This window comes from Cryptomeria japonica, chromosome 4 (genome assembly GCF_030272615.1).
Source record: "Cryptomeria japonica chromosome 4, Sugi_1.0, whole genome shotgun sequence".
Taxonomy (NCBI): Eukaryota; Viridiplantae; Streptophyta; class Pinopsida; order Cupressales; family Cupressaceae; genus Cryptomeria; species Cryptomeria japonica.
The window spans coordinates 702,253,380-702,268,670 of record NC_081408.1 but is presented as its reverse complement, the minus strand read 5'-3'; the positions used below and the strand labels follow the sequence as shown (position 1 = coordinate 702,268,670).

The window sequence follows — 15,291 nt, the reverse complement described above, 5'->3', positions numbered from 1 at the left end:
TGCACATCAAGGACGCAAGAAGTCAGAACAAGGGTTCGTTGAAGAAGCAGATAGTTCCAGATGAATTAATTAAAGCTAGCTTCTCAACAACATCAAGTTGAATATCTACCAAGTTACAAGTGTCAGACGAGGTGGCATCCTAGTCATCACTTCTCGAGTCAGTGTGGTCCACCTCAGCATTTCCAGATTCAATGTACCTAACTCATGGAAGGTGGCACAAACTCCGATGTACCTACCCCAGCTATCCATTGGTGGAATTTTCTAGAGAGGACATGTGTCCAAGCAATACAATTTTATCATTGGTCAAGCATTAAATGTTATGTAATGGTTGTAAAAAACCCTAATTAGGGTTTTCATTGTTGAATCTTGGCCATTGATCTCGAATTGATCTAAGCCATCGAATTGTATTGAGGGCACTATATAAGCCCTGGCATTTCATTTTGTAAAGGCAATTAGAAAGAGTTAGAATATAGTTGGAGGCAGTTAGAAGACAGATAGAGAGTAGTTAGAAGGTGATTAGCTAGTTGATAGAATAGCAATTAGAGTAGAGTAGAGAGAGAAGGCAAAGATTGTTGCCAAGATGTTGTTGTAAAAGACTTGTAACTTCATTGAAGAAATGGTGAAATTTATGGGTCGATTCGACAATTTGCATGGTCTCTATACTTCTCGTATTTGATTTCATGTTATTAGATGAGTGGAAGAAATGTGCTTGATTGATGGTGGAATTCGTATATCCATACTACTAGCAGTTTGTTGATTGCAGACTTGCCTTGTGTAGTCAACTGGAATCATTCAGCTTAAGCTTAACTTCAATTGTCGCTTCTTCATTGATATGCATCATACCACAGGGAGCTTATCCCCTTGTGATTACAACAAATCACATCATACCACAGAGAGCTTATCCACACGTAGAGACCCTACATCAAAGAACCTTGGAGTCATCCTGATTGATCCTTTTTCGCGATATCTTCAGCAATCAGAGGCTTTACTCAAGAGAGGATAAGGTACCTTTAGGTATTTTATTCTGTGTTTGATAGTGTACAAAATACACGTCAACAGGCTGTTAGGTGATGCCAAGCTAAAAACCCCAATCTCCATGCTGAACCCTAACTCTGTTCACTGAATCCTCCAGAAAAGATGTCGTACCAACTCTAAGGCATTGAAAACTGAATGCAAGAACCAAATAACCACTATGCTGGGGGCTACGTCCCAGACAGGCAAGACCCTAGGGTTTTCGTCCTAGATGCTGAATCGCTCTTCAGAGCAAATTCTCCAAATCAAAGATGAAATGTGTAAAAGATACTTGATAATTAGGTTACCATCTCCTTATAACTCCTTCCCTCTAGCTCGAACCCTAAAAGTGTATGAAAAGTGCGCTTAGGCTTATAAAGTCTTATTTCTCATTTTTAGTCGCCAAGTATAGAGAAAACGCCACTTTTTTAATATAAAAGAATTCCGTTCATCAAAAGGGTCCCTGACAAATGGGAAACATTTAGAAAAGTTCAAGACCTTTCCAACGAGCTATAACACATGAGCATATGCATCCAGATGATGCCAAAAACCCCTTATTACTCCAAAATGGCTATAAACATAGCCTTATTTAATTAATTAAACGTTAACTTAGGAAATATTTAAATATATTAAAAATATAACCCAAATAGTTGCAGAAGGCTCAAATGACTCCAAAAGTCTGAAACAGAACCTGTCACCTGTCTGTGACTGATGTCGGAAATCATGGATCAACTGGCAGTCTCATCCCTAAAATCTAGGGATGCTCCTAGAAACTAGGAAACACACCCAAATCTCCTGAAACTAAAACCAAGGAATGGTCTCATGGAACCCCAACCCTTGACGCTGTCACAACCTCCTAAAAGTAGGATCTGCCTTCTAAAATGTAGGAACTGCCTCCTAAAATCAAGGAATTGCTCCAAACTGGTCTACTACTGCCAGAAACACCAAATCCAAACACTGAATATCCTGACTGAGTCTCTATTCGCCATTGCCAACCTACAAGTCTCCATAATAGGCTAACTCACATGTCTCTACTAGACAGAGCTAAAGAGGGGACATGGCAGTCCTCCCCTCTCGGAGATGCTTGCCCACAAGCAACTGAAACACCGATCCTCCGCCATCCCAAATAAGACGTAAACAAATCATTGCATGTAACTGCTGCTCATCTCTGATATCAACAACATGCAATACCCCAGTCTGGAATGGCTCCTCAAAACACTGAAGCACCTGTGCTGTCAAATCAACACTGCCTGGGTCCCAGAGCGAAGCATAGCTCCCGCTGAATACCTCAAGTGAGCAATGGAAAACTATATCATCTCCATAGATCAAATATCCATAAATGCCAAGATCACTAGTGTGTCGGTGATCACCAACATGCATAACATCTGTCATAATATCCAATGAATGCCAATCCATGGAAGACCCTCTGTGATCTGACCCCATCTGACACAAGTGACACACAACTGCCACACACTGCTGCTGATGTGCCGGAAGATCTAATGCCAACTCACTAGACAATATATAATACTGACTAGAATCATCACTGTCCAGGCTGGCATCTAAAAATATGTAATCACCAACCAGCAATGAAACAATCACCCTGTCTAGAGAATCAGGTGAAACTGCCACATCAACTGGCTCAAAGTACTCACTAGCAGTAACATCACATAACTCATCCACGTCAGCTATCTAATGACAATCAACCTGTGGATCAACTGTCGTCCCACTTTGCTCGATAAACTGAGATGGATAGTGGGTAAACTCCAGCTCCATCCTCATGAAATTCCGAACATATCGTCCAAGTATCAACAACCACTGTACACCCACGACTACATCTATACATCTGAAGTGAAGCAACCTATGTAGGATCCACGAAAGAAAGGTATTACACATGTCTATACCATGATCCCACACAAACCACCTGTAGGACATAAACTGCTCCTGCTGCTCTCCTCTGATATAAGTGCCATATAATCTTAATATCTGGAGCAACATACTATAATCCCTATAAGATGTTGTATCAAATAAATCAACACCTGGATCCCAAATAAAACTAAATCCACATCCATCTGTCATGAAGAGACAATGATAGTAAGAGGCATCCTCGATACCGTGTCTCTCTCAAGCCACTGTGAAACTCTCACACCTGTGATAACCATTCACAACAACACACCTGCTAATCCATGCATCATCCTTCCCCCATGATCCTGGATGAAGTCTCTGTGTCAAGGAGATGAAAAACTCTGACAGTCGCTGCTCATCATAACGGTTGATTGTTTGCTGATCCCGCAAACAATCCATCCCAAACTGCTGGATCAGGTGCCTGCAATCAATAACTCTATCCTCTGAAGATGGGAGAGCACTATCGCAACACGGATAGTATAAGTCCCGAACCAACTCACATCTGCGAGCCATCCAATCATCTACAATCGGACTAAAAGAGAAATGAAGTGCACTCCTTGCGAGGTAATCTAAATGGACTCTCGTAGGCTCACTCAATGGCTCTATGTCATAATCTTGTCCATCAAACTCATCATCACTCCAACTGCTCTCAAACCATGAATTCGAAGACAACTCATATGCTTGAGATCCAAAATCCATAATACACCTCAACTGAGCACTGTGGCTCTGCGGTGAAACATACTGGTTTCCCTCGTCAGCTGTAAGAGGTGTAAAAGAAGATTTGCTTTCCAGAGAAGGAAACAAGTCAACAGGGGTATCATACTCCCAACCAACTGATAAACTGCTAGTCGCCTGTGAAAACAATGATGGAGTAATATCGTGAGTCAAATCACAACTCTCTGGTGAATCTCGTAGTGTCACATTAGAACACTGTACTGTATCTATCGCTGATGATGTCTGTGCCACTCTCAATCTATCAGAAAGCTCCTCCAATCTGGAGTTCCCTTCCTGAAGGGACAGCTGGGTATCCTCCCATGCAACAACAGTCGCCTCACGCTCCTGAGAGAGGATATCAACTTCCTCCTCTTCCCTCAACAAAGCACCATAACAAATAAAATCCCTTTGAAGGAGATAATCTCGGTCAGCCACTAACTGTAAATACTCATGCTTCAATATCCCAATGGCTCCATAAAGAGCATGAAACTTTGGTAAGGAAAAATCATTGCTGCCCTGCTCATCAATCATGAGGGTGCTCCAACTATGTGTAGCCAACAACTGGCGAGCGACATCGAAATGCTCAATAACTGTGTCTATACGCCTGTCATCAACCTTGAGTTGTCCAATCAGGTGATGAGGAGTCTGAGAATGTTGGCTCTCCTGTACCTGTACAAACTCAAAATCTACATTGTGGAAAGAAGTTGTATCTGTATCCTGTACCTCTCTGTAGTCAACATCGTGTATGCACTCGGCCATGGATACAACCTCATCCAAAGTATTGCTGCTCTGTGCCTCTGAGAACACCACATCCGTCAATGATGATACTGCTGAAAATGCACTGTCATCACTCTCTTCTGCATCCCATGTGTCCGCACAACCCACTGGCTCACGATCTTGGGGTCCAGTGCTACTAAGAGAACATACTGGGCTGGATTCTAAGGTCTGATCTATAAAATCAGAATCATGATGATATGAGTTCTTAACATTCCAAGCATCATTGGTACCTGAATTTTGAATACCTTCATGTGACAGCCCATTGGCACCATCTTGTACAAGTGTAGACATTGATACCTCAAGCTGATGCAAAGGTACCTCACTCCTGTCATAAAAATCAGAATTGCTAACCTCTAAATCAGTTGCCTCTTGGGAAATCCCTTGCATGGAAGGTGAGGACAATTCATTATCCAAAGCTGTCCTAATGTCTCCTTGAGTTGAATCCACATGTCTAACAAAACCATCACATAAATTCTTGTCCCACTCATCGGAACTTGAGGGCACCAAAACATTCTTATGTAGAGGTATATTACCCCTAAATGAAAGTTCTCTGTCCATTCCTGATTCCTGCACCCTTGATTCTTCTTTCCTTCTTTGCCACTGATCTGAACTTGTAGCTACCAAGTTATCTTTGTCTGCTCCGGGTACACCCATAAATTGTGTGAAGGAAAGGAGCTCACGTATCATCTTAGGAAGAGAACAATACTGATGATAGCTGCTCATAACTTTATCATTAAATATCTTGGCAGGAGGCATCCTACTTTTACGTGCTGGAGAAGATGAAACTTTTGAGTGCCCAATTTTAGTTCTAGCCATGGTATTTACCTGTAACTAAACCGATATCCCAACGGATCCCGGAGGTCGAAATAAAAGTTTGTTCTCAACAATTTTGGGACTTTGGCCAGCGTATTGTCTTACCAGCTGTCAACTGTAAGCATAAATGTGTAGGCTGACAACTACCCAGTTGCTGATATGAATTATCAAAACCTTTTATCCAGTATCTAGATGCTGAAGTGAATTATCAAAACTTTTTATCCAGTACCCAGATGTGACAATTTCTCATAAACCCTACAGGCTGGCAGGATGCAGGCTCTGATACCACTGAAAGATCCCTGATGGATCCCCTTGCTGATCTGCTGTAGTTTTTAAATTAATAAACTATATTTTCCTGTGTTTCCTTTGATGGTTTTAGAGAATAGACAGAAGTTGCAGAAGGCTTGTTTATTTTTGTGTTTTTAATAGTTTTTCAGCAAGTAATAATTGAAGAACAAGTACATGAGAAGAGTACTGGAAATAAATGTTCATACACAGCCAAATCAGAATCGTACCAAGCAGATTTCTGATTTATTTAAATCAAATAATTGTCCAGATAGTGATTCCAAACAATTCCAGGAAGATTACAATAAGCAATGAGTCCAACTTGAATGAAGAGTGAATACTGAAATCAAGAAGGAAGCTGCGACAAACATCCAAAGCTCTTACATAGCTCCACGTGGGAATAGAAATGGCTGCAAAGTACAGCCGTACGGCTGTTAGGTGATGCCAAGCTAAAAACCCCAATCTCCACGCTGAACCCTAACTCTGTTCACTGAATCCTCCAGAAAAGATGTCGTACCAACTCTAAGGCACTGAAAACTGAATGCAAGAACCAAATAACCACTGTGCTGGGGGCTACGTCCCAGACAGGCAAGATCCTGGGGTTTTCGTCCCAGATGCTGAATCGCTCTCCAGAGCAAATTCTCCAAATCAAAGATGAAATGTGTAAAAGATACTTGATAATTAGGTTACCATCTCCTTATAACTCCTTCACTCTAGCTCGAACCCTAAAAGTGTATGAAAAGTGCGCTTAGGCTTATAAAGTCTTATTTCTCATTTTTAGTCGCCAAGTATAGAGAAAACGCCACTTTTTTAATATAAAAGAATTCCGTTCATCAAAAGGGTCCCTGACAAATGGGAAACATTTAGAAAAGTTCAAGACCTTTCCAACGAGCTATAACACATGGGCATATGCATCCAGATGAAACCAAAAACCCCTTATTGCTTTAAAATGGCTATAAACATAGCCTTATTTAATTAATTAAACGCTAACTTAGGAAATATTTAAATATATTAAAAATATAACCCAAATAGCTGCAGAATGCTCGAATGACTCCAAAAGTCTGAAACGGAACCTGTCACCTGTCTGTGATTGATGTCGGAAATCATGGATCAACTGGCAGTCTCATCCCTAAAATCTAGGGATGCTCCTAGAAACTAGGAAACACACCCAAATCTCCTGAAACTGAAACCAAGGAATGGTCTCATGGAACCCCAACCATGGACGCTGTCACAACCTCCTAAAAAGTAGGAACTGCCTCCTAAAATGTAGGAACTGCCTCCTAAAATCAAGGAACTGCTCCAAACTAGTCTACTACTGCCAGAAACACCAAATCCAAACACTGAATATCCTGACTGAGTCTCTATCCACCATTGCCAACCTACAAGACTCCATAATAGGCTAACTCACATGTCTCTGCTAGACAGAGCTAAAGAGGGGACATGACAAAAGCTCTCTAAACCCTGAAGTCTATATCCCCACCCCTAGCATAGATAGAGATCCTACTCCTGAGCTTTAGAGGGAGAATCCTGAGGAAACTATAAGTGAAACTCAAAGTCCACCTAGAGAAAACCTCAAGAAAAAACCACTATGGGCCACCAAAACTGTAGTAGAAGCTTAGAAGTTTGTTGCTCCTCCAGGAACCTTTAGGGAAAGCAAAAGGCCTAACAAATTCACTAGCTATGTTGCCCTTATGAATGCTCTCTCTAAAGCCGAACCAAACAATGTATCAGAGGCTCTTGAACATCAAGTATGGAAGGATGCCATGTCTGAAGAGTATCAGTCCATTATGAAAAATGATGTTTGGGAGATTGTTCCTAGGCCAACTAAGAAATCTGTTGTTTCATCTAAATGGCTTTTTTAAGATCAAACATGCTGTAGATGGTAGTATTGAAAAACACAAGGCTAGATTTGTAGCTAGAGGGTTCTCTCAAAGAGAAGGAATAGATTATGAAGAAACTTTGGCACCTGTTGCCAGATATACATCAGTAAGAGCTGTATTAGCCATTGCAGCAGCTAAGGGGTGGAAGGTACACCAGATGGATGTTAAGACAACATTTCTAAATGGTGAGATCTCAGAAGAAGTCTATCTAGAGCAACCTGAAGAGTTTGAAATTTATGGTGCAGAGTCTCATGTGTGTAGACTCAAGAAAGCTCTCTATGGGCTTAAACAGGCTCCCAGGGCCTGGTATGAAAGAATTGACACCTATCTCTCAGGACTAGGCTTTTCTAAAAATGATGCAGATCCTAATCTCTACTACAAAAGAAATAAAGGTGATATGCTAATGTTGATTTTATATGTTGATGACTTATTAATCACATGAAATGATCGTCTTATAGATCAATGCAAGAAAGATCTATCCAAAGAATTTGATATGAAGGACTTAGGACTCCTTCATTACTTCCTAGGATTGGCAGAATTCTGACAACATTATACTAAACCAAGGAAAGTATAGCTTGGATATATTGAAGAGATTCAGAATGCTAAACTGTAGGCCCATGACCTCTCCTATGGAAACCAATTTACATAAACTTAAAGAAGCAGCAGCAGAGTCACAACCCACTAACTCTACTCAATACAGACAGATGATTGGGTCCCTGATGTACCTGGTGAATACAAGGCTAGATATATGTTATGCAGTTAATGCCTTAAGTCAGTTCATGTGTGAACCTAAGGAGATACACCTGGTTGCAGTAAAGCACATCATGAGATACCTACAAGGTACTCTAAACCTTGGTCTCAAATATGAGAAAGTTGACATAAACCTACATGGATTTACAGATTCAGATTGGGTTGGAAGTGTAACTTACAGAAAAAGCACCTCAGGGTGTTGCTTCAGTTTGGGTTCAGCCATGATATCTTGGATCAGCAAGAAGCAGTCCTCTGTAGCACAAAGCTCCACCGAGGCAGAATACATTGCAGCTTCTATGGCTGCTCGAGAGGCAGTTTGGCTTAGAAAGTTGCTTGTGGGGTTGTTTGGAGAGCCTATGAAACCCACTATTATACACTATGACAATCAGAGCTGCATAAAACTTTCAGTTAACCCAATGTTCCATGACAGATCCAAGCATATTGAGATCCCATACCACTATGTGCGAGATATGGTAGACAAAAATGTAATTCAATTAGAAAATGTTTGTACAGGAGATCAAACGACAAATATTCTGACCAAACCTCTTTCCAGGGTGAAGGTTGATCACTTCAGAAAAGGTTTAGTTATGATAGAAAGGTAATTTGCTTTGTAATCTGTATTTACATATCAATAAGATGTTTAATGTGTAAACTTCTTTGTCATGATAGGACATTTTGGATTTTTATCCCCTGAGTTCATATCTAAGAGGTGACGATCTCTCAAGATAATGAACACTTGTATGGAGACATTATAAGGTGACGATCTTATAATGTCCAAACCAGTTATCATGTTGGATCTCTGGTGTATCATGGATGAGCCATGATTGTGTTGTGGTAAAACATTTATATGAAATGTTAGTGCACCTACCACAACTTGGATAAAGATGAGAATTGAATATTTTCTCATATGATTATCCTTAAGTATTGCGTGCTTAGGCAATACTGATATCACCTGCTAAGGTGATATCCTATCATCACAAGATTGATGTGATGGACTTTTGTATCACGTGTTTAGGTGATACTTCATATCATGTGATTAGGTGATATGATTTCCTAGAAAGTTAGATTGTGTAAAGAATGCTAACTATCATTTCAATTGTGATGCTTGATACACTGCTCTCATTTATCTTACCTACCTAAGGGGAGTGTTAATGCATGGTAGCTACGGTAAGATAAATGATTGAATGAGAGATAAATGAAGTCTCTCATTCAATCATTTATCCCATCGATTATACTATAAGAAAACTTCAAGCTATTTTATTTGATAATCATTCCTCATTTATATCAATATCGATAATCATATTATGGCATGGCACATTGGTGATAAATGATAGTTATCAAGTTAACCATCTATCCCGATCTATATCGGATGTGTTCCCAGCAAATGAAATAAGATTATCGAGTTGCTATCGGGTGGCATAGTATGCACCGTTTAATATATACAACCTTTAGTTAGTGATCGGTGTCGGTTAACATAGACACCGATTACTATCGGTTAACATGCCACGCCAAACAACACCGTTAATACCGATTGGCATGTATATTATGTTACGTGAACCCCGATTAATATCGGGCTGGTAAATAATTAAAACACCGGTTGTTAACATATGCAAAGGGGTGCGATCAAGTAGTGTCTTGATCGGTTACGTCCATAAGACATGACCGGTCAAGGCACTGCTTGATCCTCCCCTCTCATATATATATATCATTTGGTAGTTGTGAAGAGGATATTGAAATCGATAAATACTCCTCTTACCTGCCAAACAAAGAAGATAGTCAGAATTATAATAGAGATAGATAATACATAGATATAAAGAATAAAATTAGAATACATCTTGCATATTGAATTGTAAATTGAACAACATTTACCAACGTTCCACACAAGTGTAGATTTTGAAGTAAATCAACCTGCAAACTTTTCCTGCACAAACTGTGACTCTGAATGAATTACATAGTATTAACCATGGAGGATCTTTCACCACTGTGACTATTCTTCTCCAAGAGGGTTTTCATCCTCAAGAAGGTTGAGATGAATCAAGTTCAATTTCATAGAACCACAAGGGTTGCACAAGAGGAAATAAAATGATTTGCATGCCAAATGAGCTCTCTAAATCTCTTTTATACTTGTTCTGCCGAACTTTCTAGAAGATATATTTTTAAATCCATTTTTTAATAAAATAACCCTTTCTATGCTTCAAAAGACCCTTTTTATGAAATAATAATTATATTTGATATGCAATGTCCCTTTTTCAAGCATCGACGATTTGGAACTTTTAATTCCCTTTTCAACGAGCTATCACATTAGGTTGCTTTTTAAATTATTTTATAAAATTAAGCAACTTAAGTGAAATAATTAAATTAAAACGCAATAAATCACTTGAGTTGCGGAAACAACCGAACAAGATCAGAATTAAAAAAGTTAAAAACACAAACCTTCAGTTTTGACTCTGATGTTCCACGGGCATATATATATGGGCCAAACTTTTTATAGGATTTGTAATAGAAGTCAAATATGATAAATATGACTGATTTTATAATATGTATTCATCAACTTTACTGATTAGGTTATCCTACTTTTCATTTTAAAGATATTTTCTACATGAAATGCTTTGTACAATCAAAGGACCTGATTCCTTTTAATAAATCTTCTGTGCCTGTGTTCATACCGGGACAATTCAATGTTATCTTGAAACATAGGTCTTTGCAATCATGCATCTAAGTAATTAGAAGCTTGGAGGTTTCAATCTAAATTGAAAAACACTTTGTAGTCAAACCACCTTAACATTCTATCTTTTTCAAACGTTTACATGTGTGCAAGACATCAGCTATTTTGTTTTCATTCTAGCTTATGTGAAGGTCAGTTTTATTTTATCTCAATCATTTATGGCGATTGTTTAGTTTCAAATTTGAAAGAGCAATAATCCCCATGTTATTTATTTTATGCAATTTAAATTTCTATACTGCTTTTGCAGTTTCTTGGTATGCTGGAAGACATCAATGCTGATATACGTTCTGGAGCAAGGAGGCTTCTTGGTCATATGAAATTACCGAGCATATCAATGTTTAAAATGTCATTTAATGCCCTTATCGAAAATTTGGACAAGCATCCACAGGTTTTTATTATTTCTTCATATTCTATTCTACTAAGATAGCTGTTGTTCCCATCTTTATAAATCAAAATGTCTGCCTTTGAACAAGATTAACTCGCAGTACAGGCTACGAAACTAGAATCGGAAAAGAATTCATGTTGAAATTTTTTATAGTATAATGAATTAGTACAAGAGTTTATATTGGAGTATTATCATGAGTAATGGAGACAGATAAATGGATCATATTTCCTATTTTAGCCTGCACAGGATGCGGCTATTTGAGTAAGAAATCAGGGATGATGTGATTTCAAACTTGTATAATCTTTGACAAGTGACATTTCATCATTGCAGGATGAGAAAGATATCATATCTGTTATGTATCACATTGGCAAAACGCACAGCACATTTGTAGTTTGTTCCAGCAATGAATTTGTTCAGAAGGTTAGCATTTACTTTTGTAAGATTATTCAGTGTTCTATTATTTGTCAAGGCAAAATCCACAGCACATCTATATTCTGTCAAGCCAAAGAATTTATGCAGAAATTTAGCATTTGCTTTTGTAAGATTATTCAGTGTTCTGTTGGGTCACTTTTTAATGGACATATTTTATTATTCTCAGCTTTGCTTTGTTGTCTCATTCTCCCGGTCTCTATGCAGATGGAAAAAGTTGAAATCAGAGATTTCTAGGTCCCTTTGTGTTTTAGGCAGGATTTCACATTATTATCTAAAACAAGACCAATTTGCTTGAATTGTTAAGAAACTGGATCAGAAGTCCAATTATTGAAACAAAAACAATTGTTTCCTGTTGAGCCATCTTTCATTATAAGATTTGGCTTTTTACAGAAACAACTTCTGTTTTCCTTATATTTTATGGTGTAAATGCATCTTTCTTTCCTTTTGACTCGAGCTCTTGTAACTTCTTTTTGATTTTTCTATTACTGTGACTGTCTATGTTTGTCTTTTGATCCAATTGCAAGTACTTCATCCAAATTTTCCTCATCATTGTTCTAAAGAGTTTTTGCTCTTCTTGAAACCACAATTCTACAAGCTCTTCAAACTCAACTTTGATTGCAACTTTCTTTTATCTAATGTCTTCAATCTGCTTCTTTAAAATTTACTGTTTGGGTTATGCCTATGATTAGCCCACAGAAACCAGAATATAAACAAAATAGTTGATAAAATTTGTATTGAATTTTTTGAGTCATCACAAATACTAATAGTTTTACATATTAGAAAAACCATATAATTTTTTTTAAGCTTAAACTCCAAGGTTGAACTATTCTAATTGGATACATTAAATTCCAGGTTGATTAAAATAAAAATATAATTGACTTAAGAGTAATGTCAAACATGAAGTAATCTAATATCCCTATATACAAAATGAATTTTAACTTTCAATAAGCCTTCTTGCACTGCCTTCCAATATATTGCATTTGATAACCCCTAATTTTTGTTGAAAAAATTATCTCAGTAATAGTATAGAACATTTGGAAACCAATTGTGTTCACAGCTTCCGTGTTCATGCTATCTTCTGTTGTTTCAATTTTGTTTGGGCTTCTGTTCTGTCCGGAGAGAAGGAATGATTAACAATAATGAGTTCACTTTTAGGCAATATCAGTGGTGCCAGTGGTTTTGGACCTTTATGTTAAGATAGATATTTGCAGTTTAATAATTAGAAGAGGCTTTCAAATAATGATATGTGGTCCATGACTGCAGTTAACATCTTATTCAAATGGAGAATCAGGTTTGGATCATCCTCATATGCCAGCGTTGTTGATTTTAATGTTGGCAGCACAAATCTCAAATGTTGGAATCTCCTTTCAAATTCCTCAAAAGTTGATTTCATATGCAAACTATTTCCATTACAAGTTTCCTCTCACTCTGTTTGGATCAACTACAAGTGCAAATGTGAAAAATTCACAATTAGATGATAAGCAAGGAAGCTCAGGAAACAGCAATTGTGACGAGATGGTTGCATCATTGTCCAAAATTCCAAATGATGAAGAGGGCAATGCCATGGGCCTTAGAAGTGATCAAAACTTTGGAAGTGAAACAAGTGATTCAGAAGCAAATATCAAGGCTTTAGATATGAAGGATGGATCTGCAAACAAATTGTTAAATTGTGAAGCATCAACAAATGTCTCTGATGCGTCTGAAAAGGCAAAAGGGAAAGTTTATTCTTCATATCAAAGTGAGATCCTATGTTCAGCCGAAAATATTCTCAAGACGGTTTCTGGGGCCTGGTCTTTGCTTAAGCAAAAGGGATTAATTGGTGTCCTCAAGAATTTGGGGTGAGAATCTCCCCTTGAACTTTTCTTTTGTGTGCTCTGACTTATTAGATTAGTTGCAGATTTAAGCATTGGCAAATTATCGGGTGCAGCATGTATTATGCATATTATTGTGTGCATGAATGCAATTTAATTCCTTTTCTTTGCATCACTGTTAATTCTTTTTGAATGTCTCGAAGCTTACTTGATGGTGTAAACCTAATAAATGAGTACACACCCATCTTAATATCAGGTGGGTTGGTATATAATCGACATTATAAGTGCAGTATTTTGTGGATGGGGTATAGGTCGTTGTAATTCATTTTTTTGTTACTTTGTCTTGTATGTTTCTTTTGCCTGGAATTTCTTGAAGTATATTCTCACAGTTTGATTGGAAAACAGTGAGTGCAAAGAAGCATTGCGGAAGATTGAAAGAAATTTTGAAGAGCCTATCTCAGTGATATCTTTTGCTTCTCTCTATATACGTTCCATTTATTTTTTATTTAAGCTTTGGGCCAACTTGAGTCCTAGAGGCTGCCAACAAATATCTCCATCTGGAATAGATGCATCACAGTGCATTCTGAAAAAAATAGAGAACACAATAAAAAGATTGGGAAATTGTTTTCTTGGGTTATCTGAAGAACAGGAGCTGCGCATACTTGAGCTTAATGCCCTCATTTATATTTTGAGGTTGTCCTTATTAGGAGTAAATTTATCTTCTTATGTATTTAAAAGATTGACATCTGTAATTTGTTGTGCGGAGCTTCTCTATAAAGGAGATGGATTGAGTCATTCACCCTTTTTATGGAAAATCAAGAAATCACTTTCTGATGAGAATGTCAAATCATTATGTTTTCTAAAATTTGTTCAAGAACTACCTGAACACTTTTCCATACAGTCCATTCCCCTGGGAAAAGAACTTGAAGAGATTAGAGCAGTTTTAATTGTTCCAAATAGTTGCTATGAGCAACCTTTTAGGTTTGTACCCGGATTGCCTATTGGAATCACAGTGCACATGACATTGCATAATGTAACAAGTGAGTGCAGCATTTGGTTGGTAATGGTTCTGGCCAAATCTATACAGTATGATCTCATAGATGTCAGCGAATTTCAAGGTCTTGATGGATCCAAACAGGGCACAATCACTTTGCCTTTTTATTCCACAGTAAAAGTTGCTTCATGTTACTTAGAAATTTCTGTTATGATGGAGTGCTCCTTGGATGATGAGAGAGTCTTATCATGTCAGGCTGGTCCAAAAGGGGATCTTTTATTACTATCCAATGTGGAAAAAATTAATTTGGTTGCATCTGTTTAATAAGAAAAATCATATATTTGAAATTTTAGTCCTTTAACAAAAATAATGCCTATGCATTTATAATGGATTTCATTCTTCTCTTCCTTGTGCACAAAGATTTGTTTCATTGTCTAAATCAGTTAATTTTTCATTCTGTGTATGATATCTAGTTGTAAGATTTTGCAATGACAATGGTAACCTCACGAGAAAAATTGATTAGTTGACAATTATATCATGGAACAATATCATGGTAACATATTGTTGACAGCCATATCTTTTCTTTGGTCATCAGGAAAAAATACCCCAATAGTGTATGCTATTTATGTATTTTTGGCATTTGCACAAATCCTGGTACGTATTCAGTGTATACATGTATGAAATAACATGCAAATCATTCGTAGATTAATATAAAAATTAAGTGTAAATCCTTTCTTGATATTGGGTAATGGATTTTTTGGGTTTGTTCATTAATACAAGTATTGAAAAACATTTTTATAGGGATATTCGCT

General features: G+C 37.6%; 1 protein-coding gene across 1 annotated transcript in view; it reads left to right on the top strand.

Annotated features, from left to right (window-relative positions):
• LOC131043495 (protein SIEL) overlaps positions 1 to 14,942 on the top strand; it is a 127,527-nt gene extending 112,585 nt beyond the window's left edge. Inside the window, exons 5-8 of the mRNA XM_057976709.2 lie at positions 11,105 to 11,245; positions 11,573 to 11,662; positions 12,938 to 13,512; positions 13,891 to 14,942. Coding sequence (XP_057832692.1) covers positions 11,105 to 11,245; positions 11,573 to 11,662; positions 12,938 to 13,512; positions 13,891 to 14,803 — 1,719 coding nt within the window. The 3' untranslated portion in view covers positions 14,804 to 14,942. The remainder of the gene's footprint in view (positions 1 to 11,104; positions 11,246 to 11,572; positions 11,663 to 12,937; positions 13,513 to 13,890) is intronic.
• Positions 14,943 to 15,291: the final 349 nt, after the last annotated feature.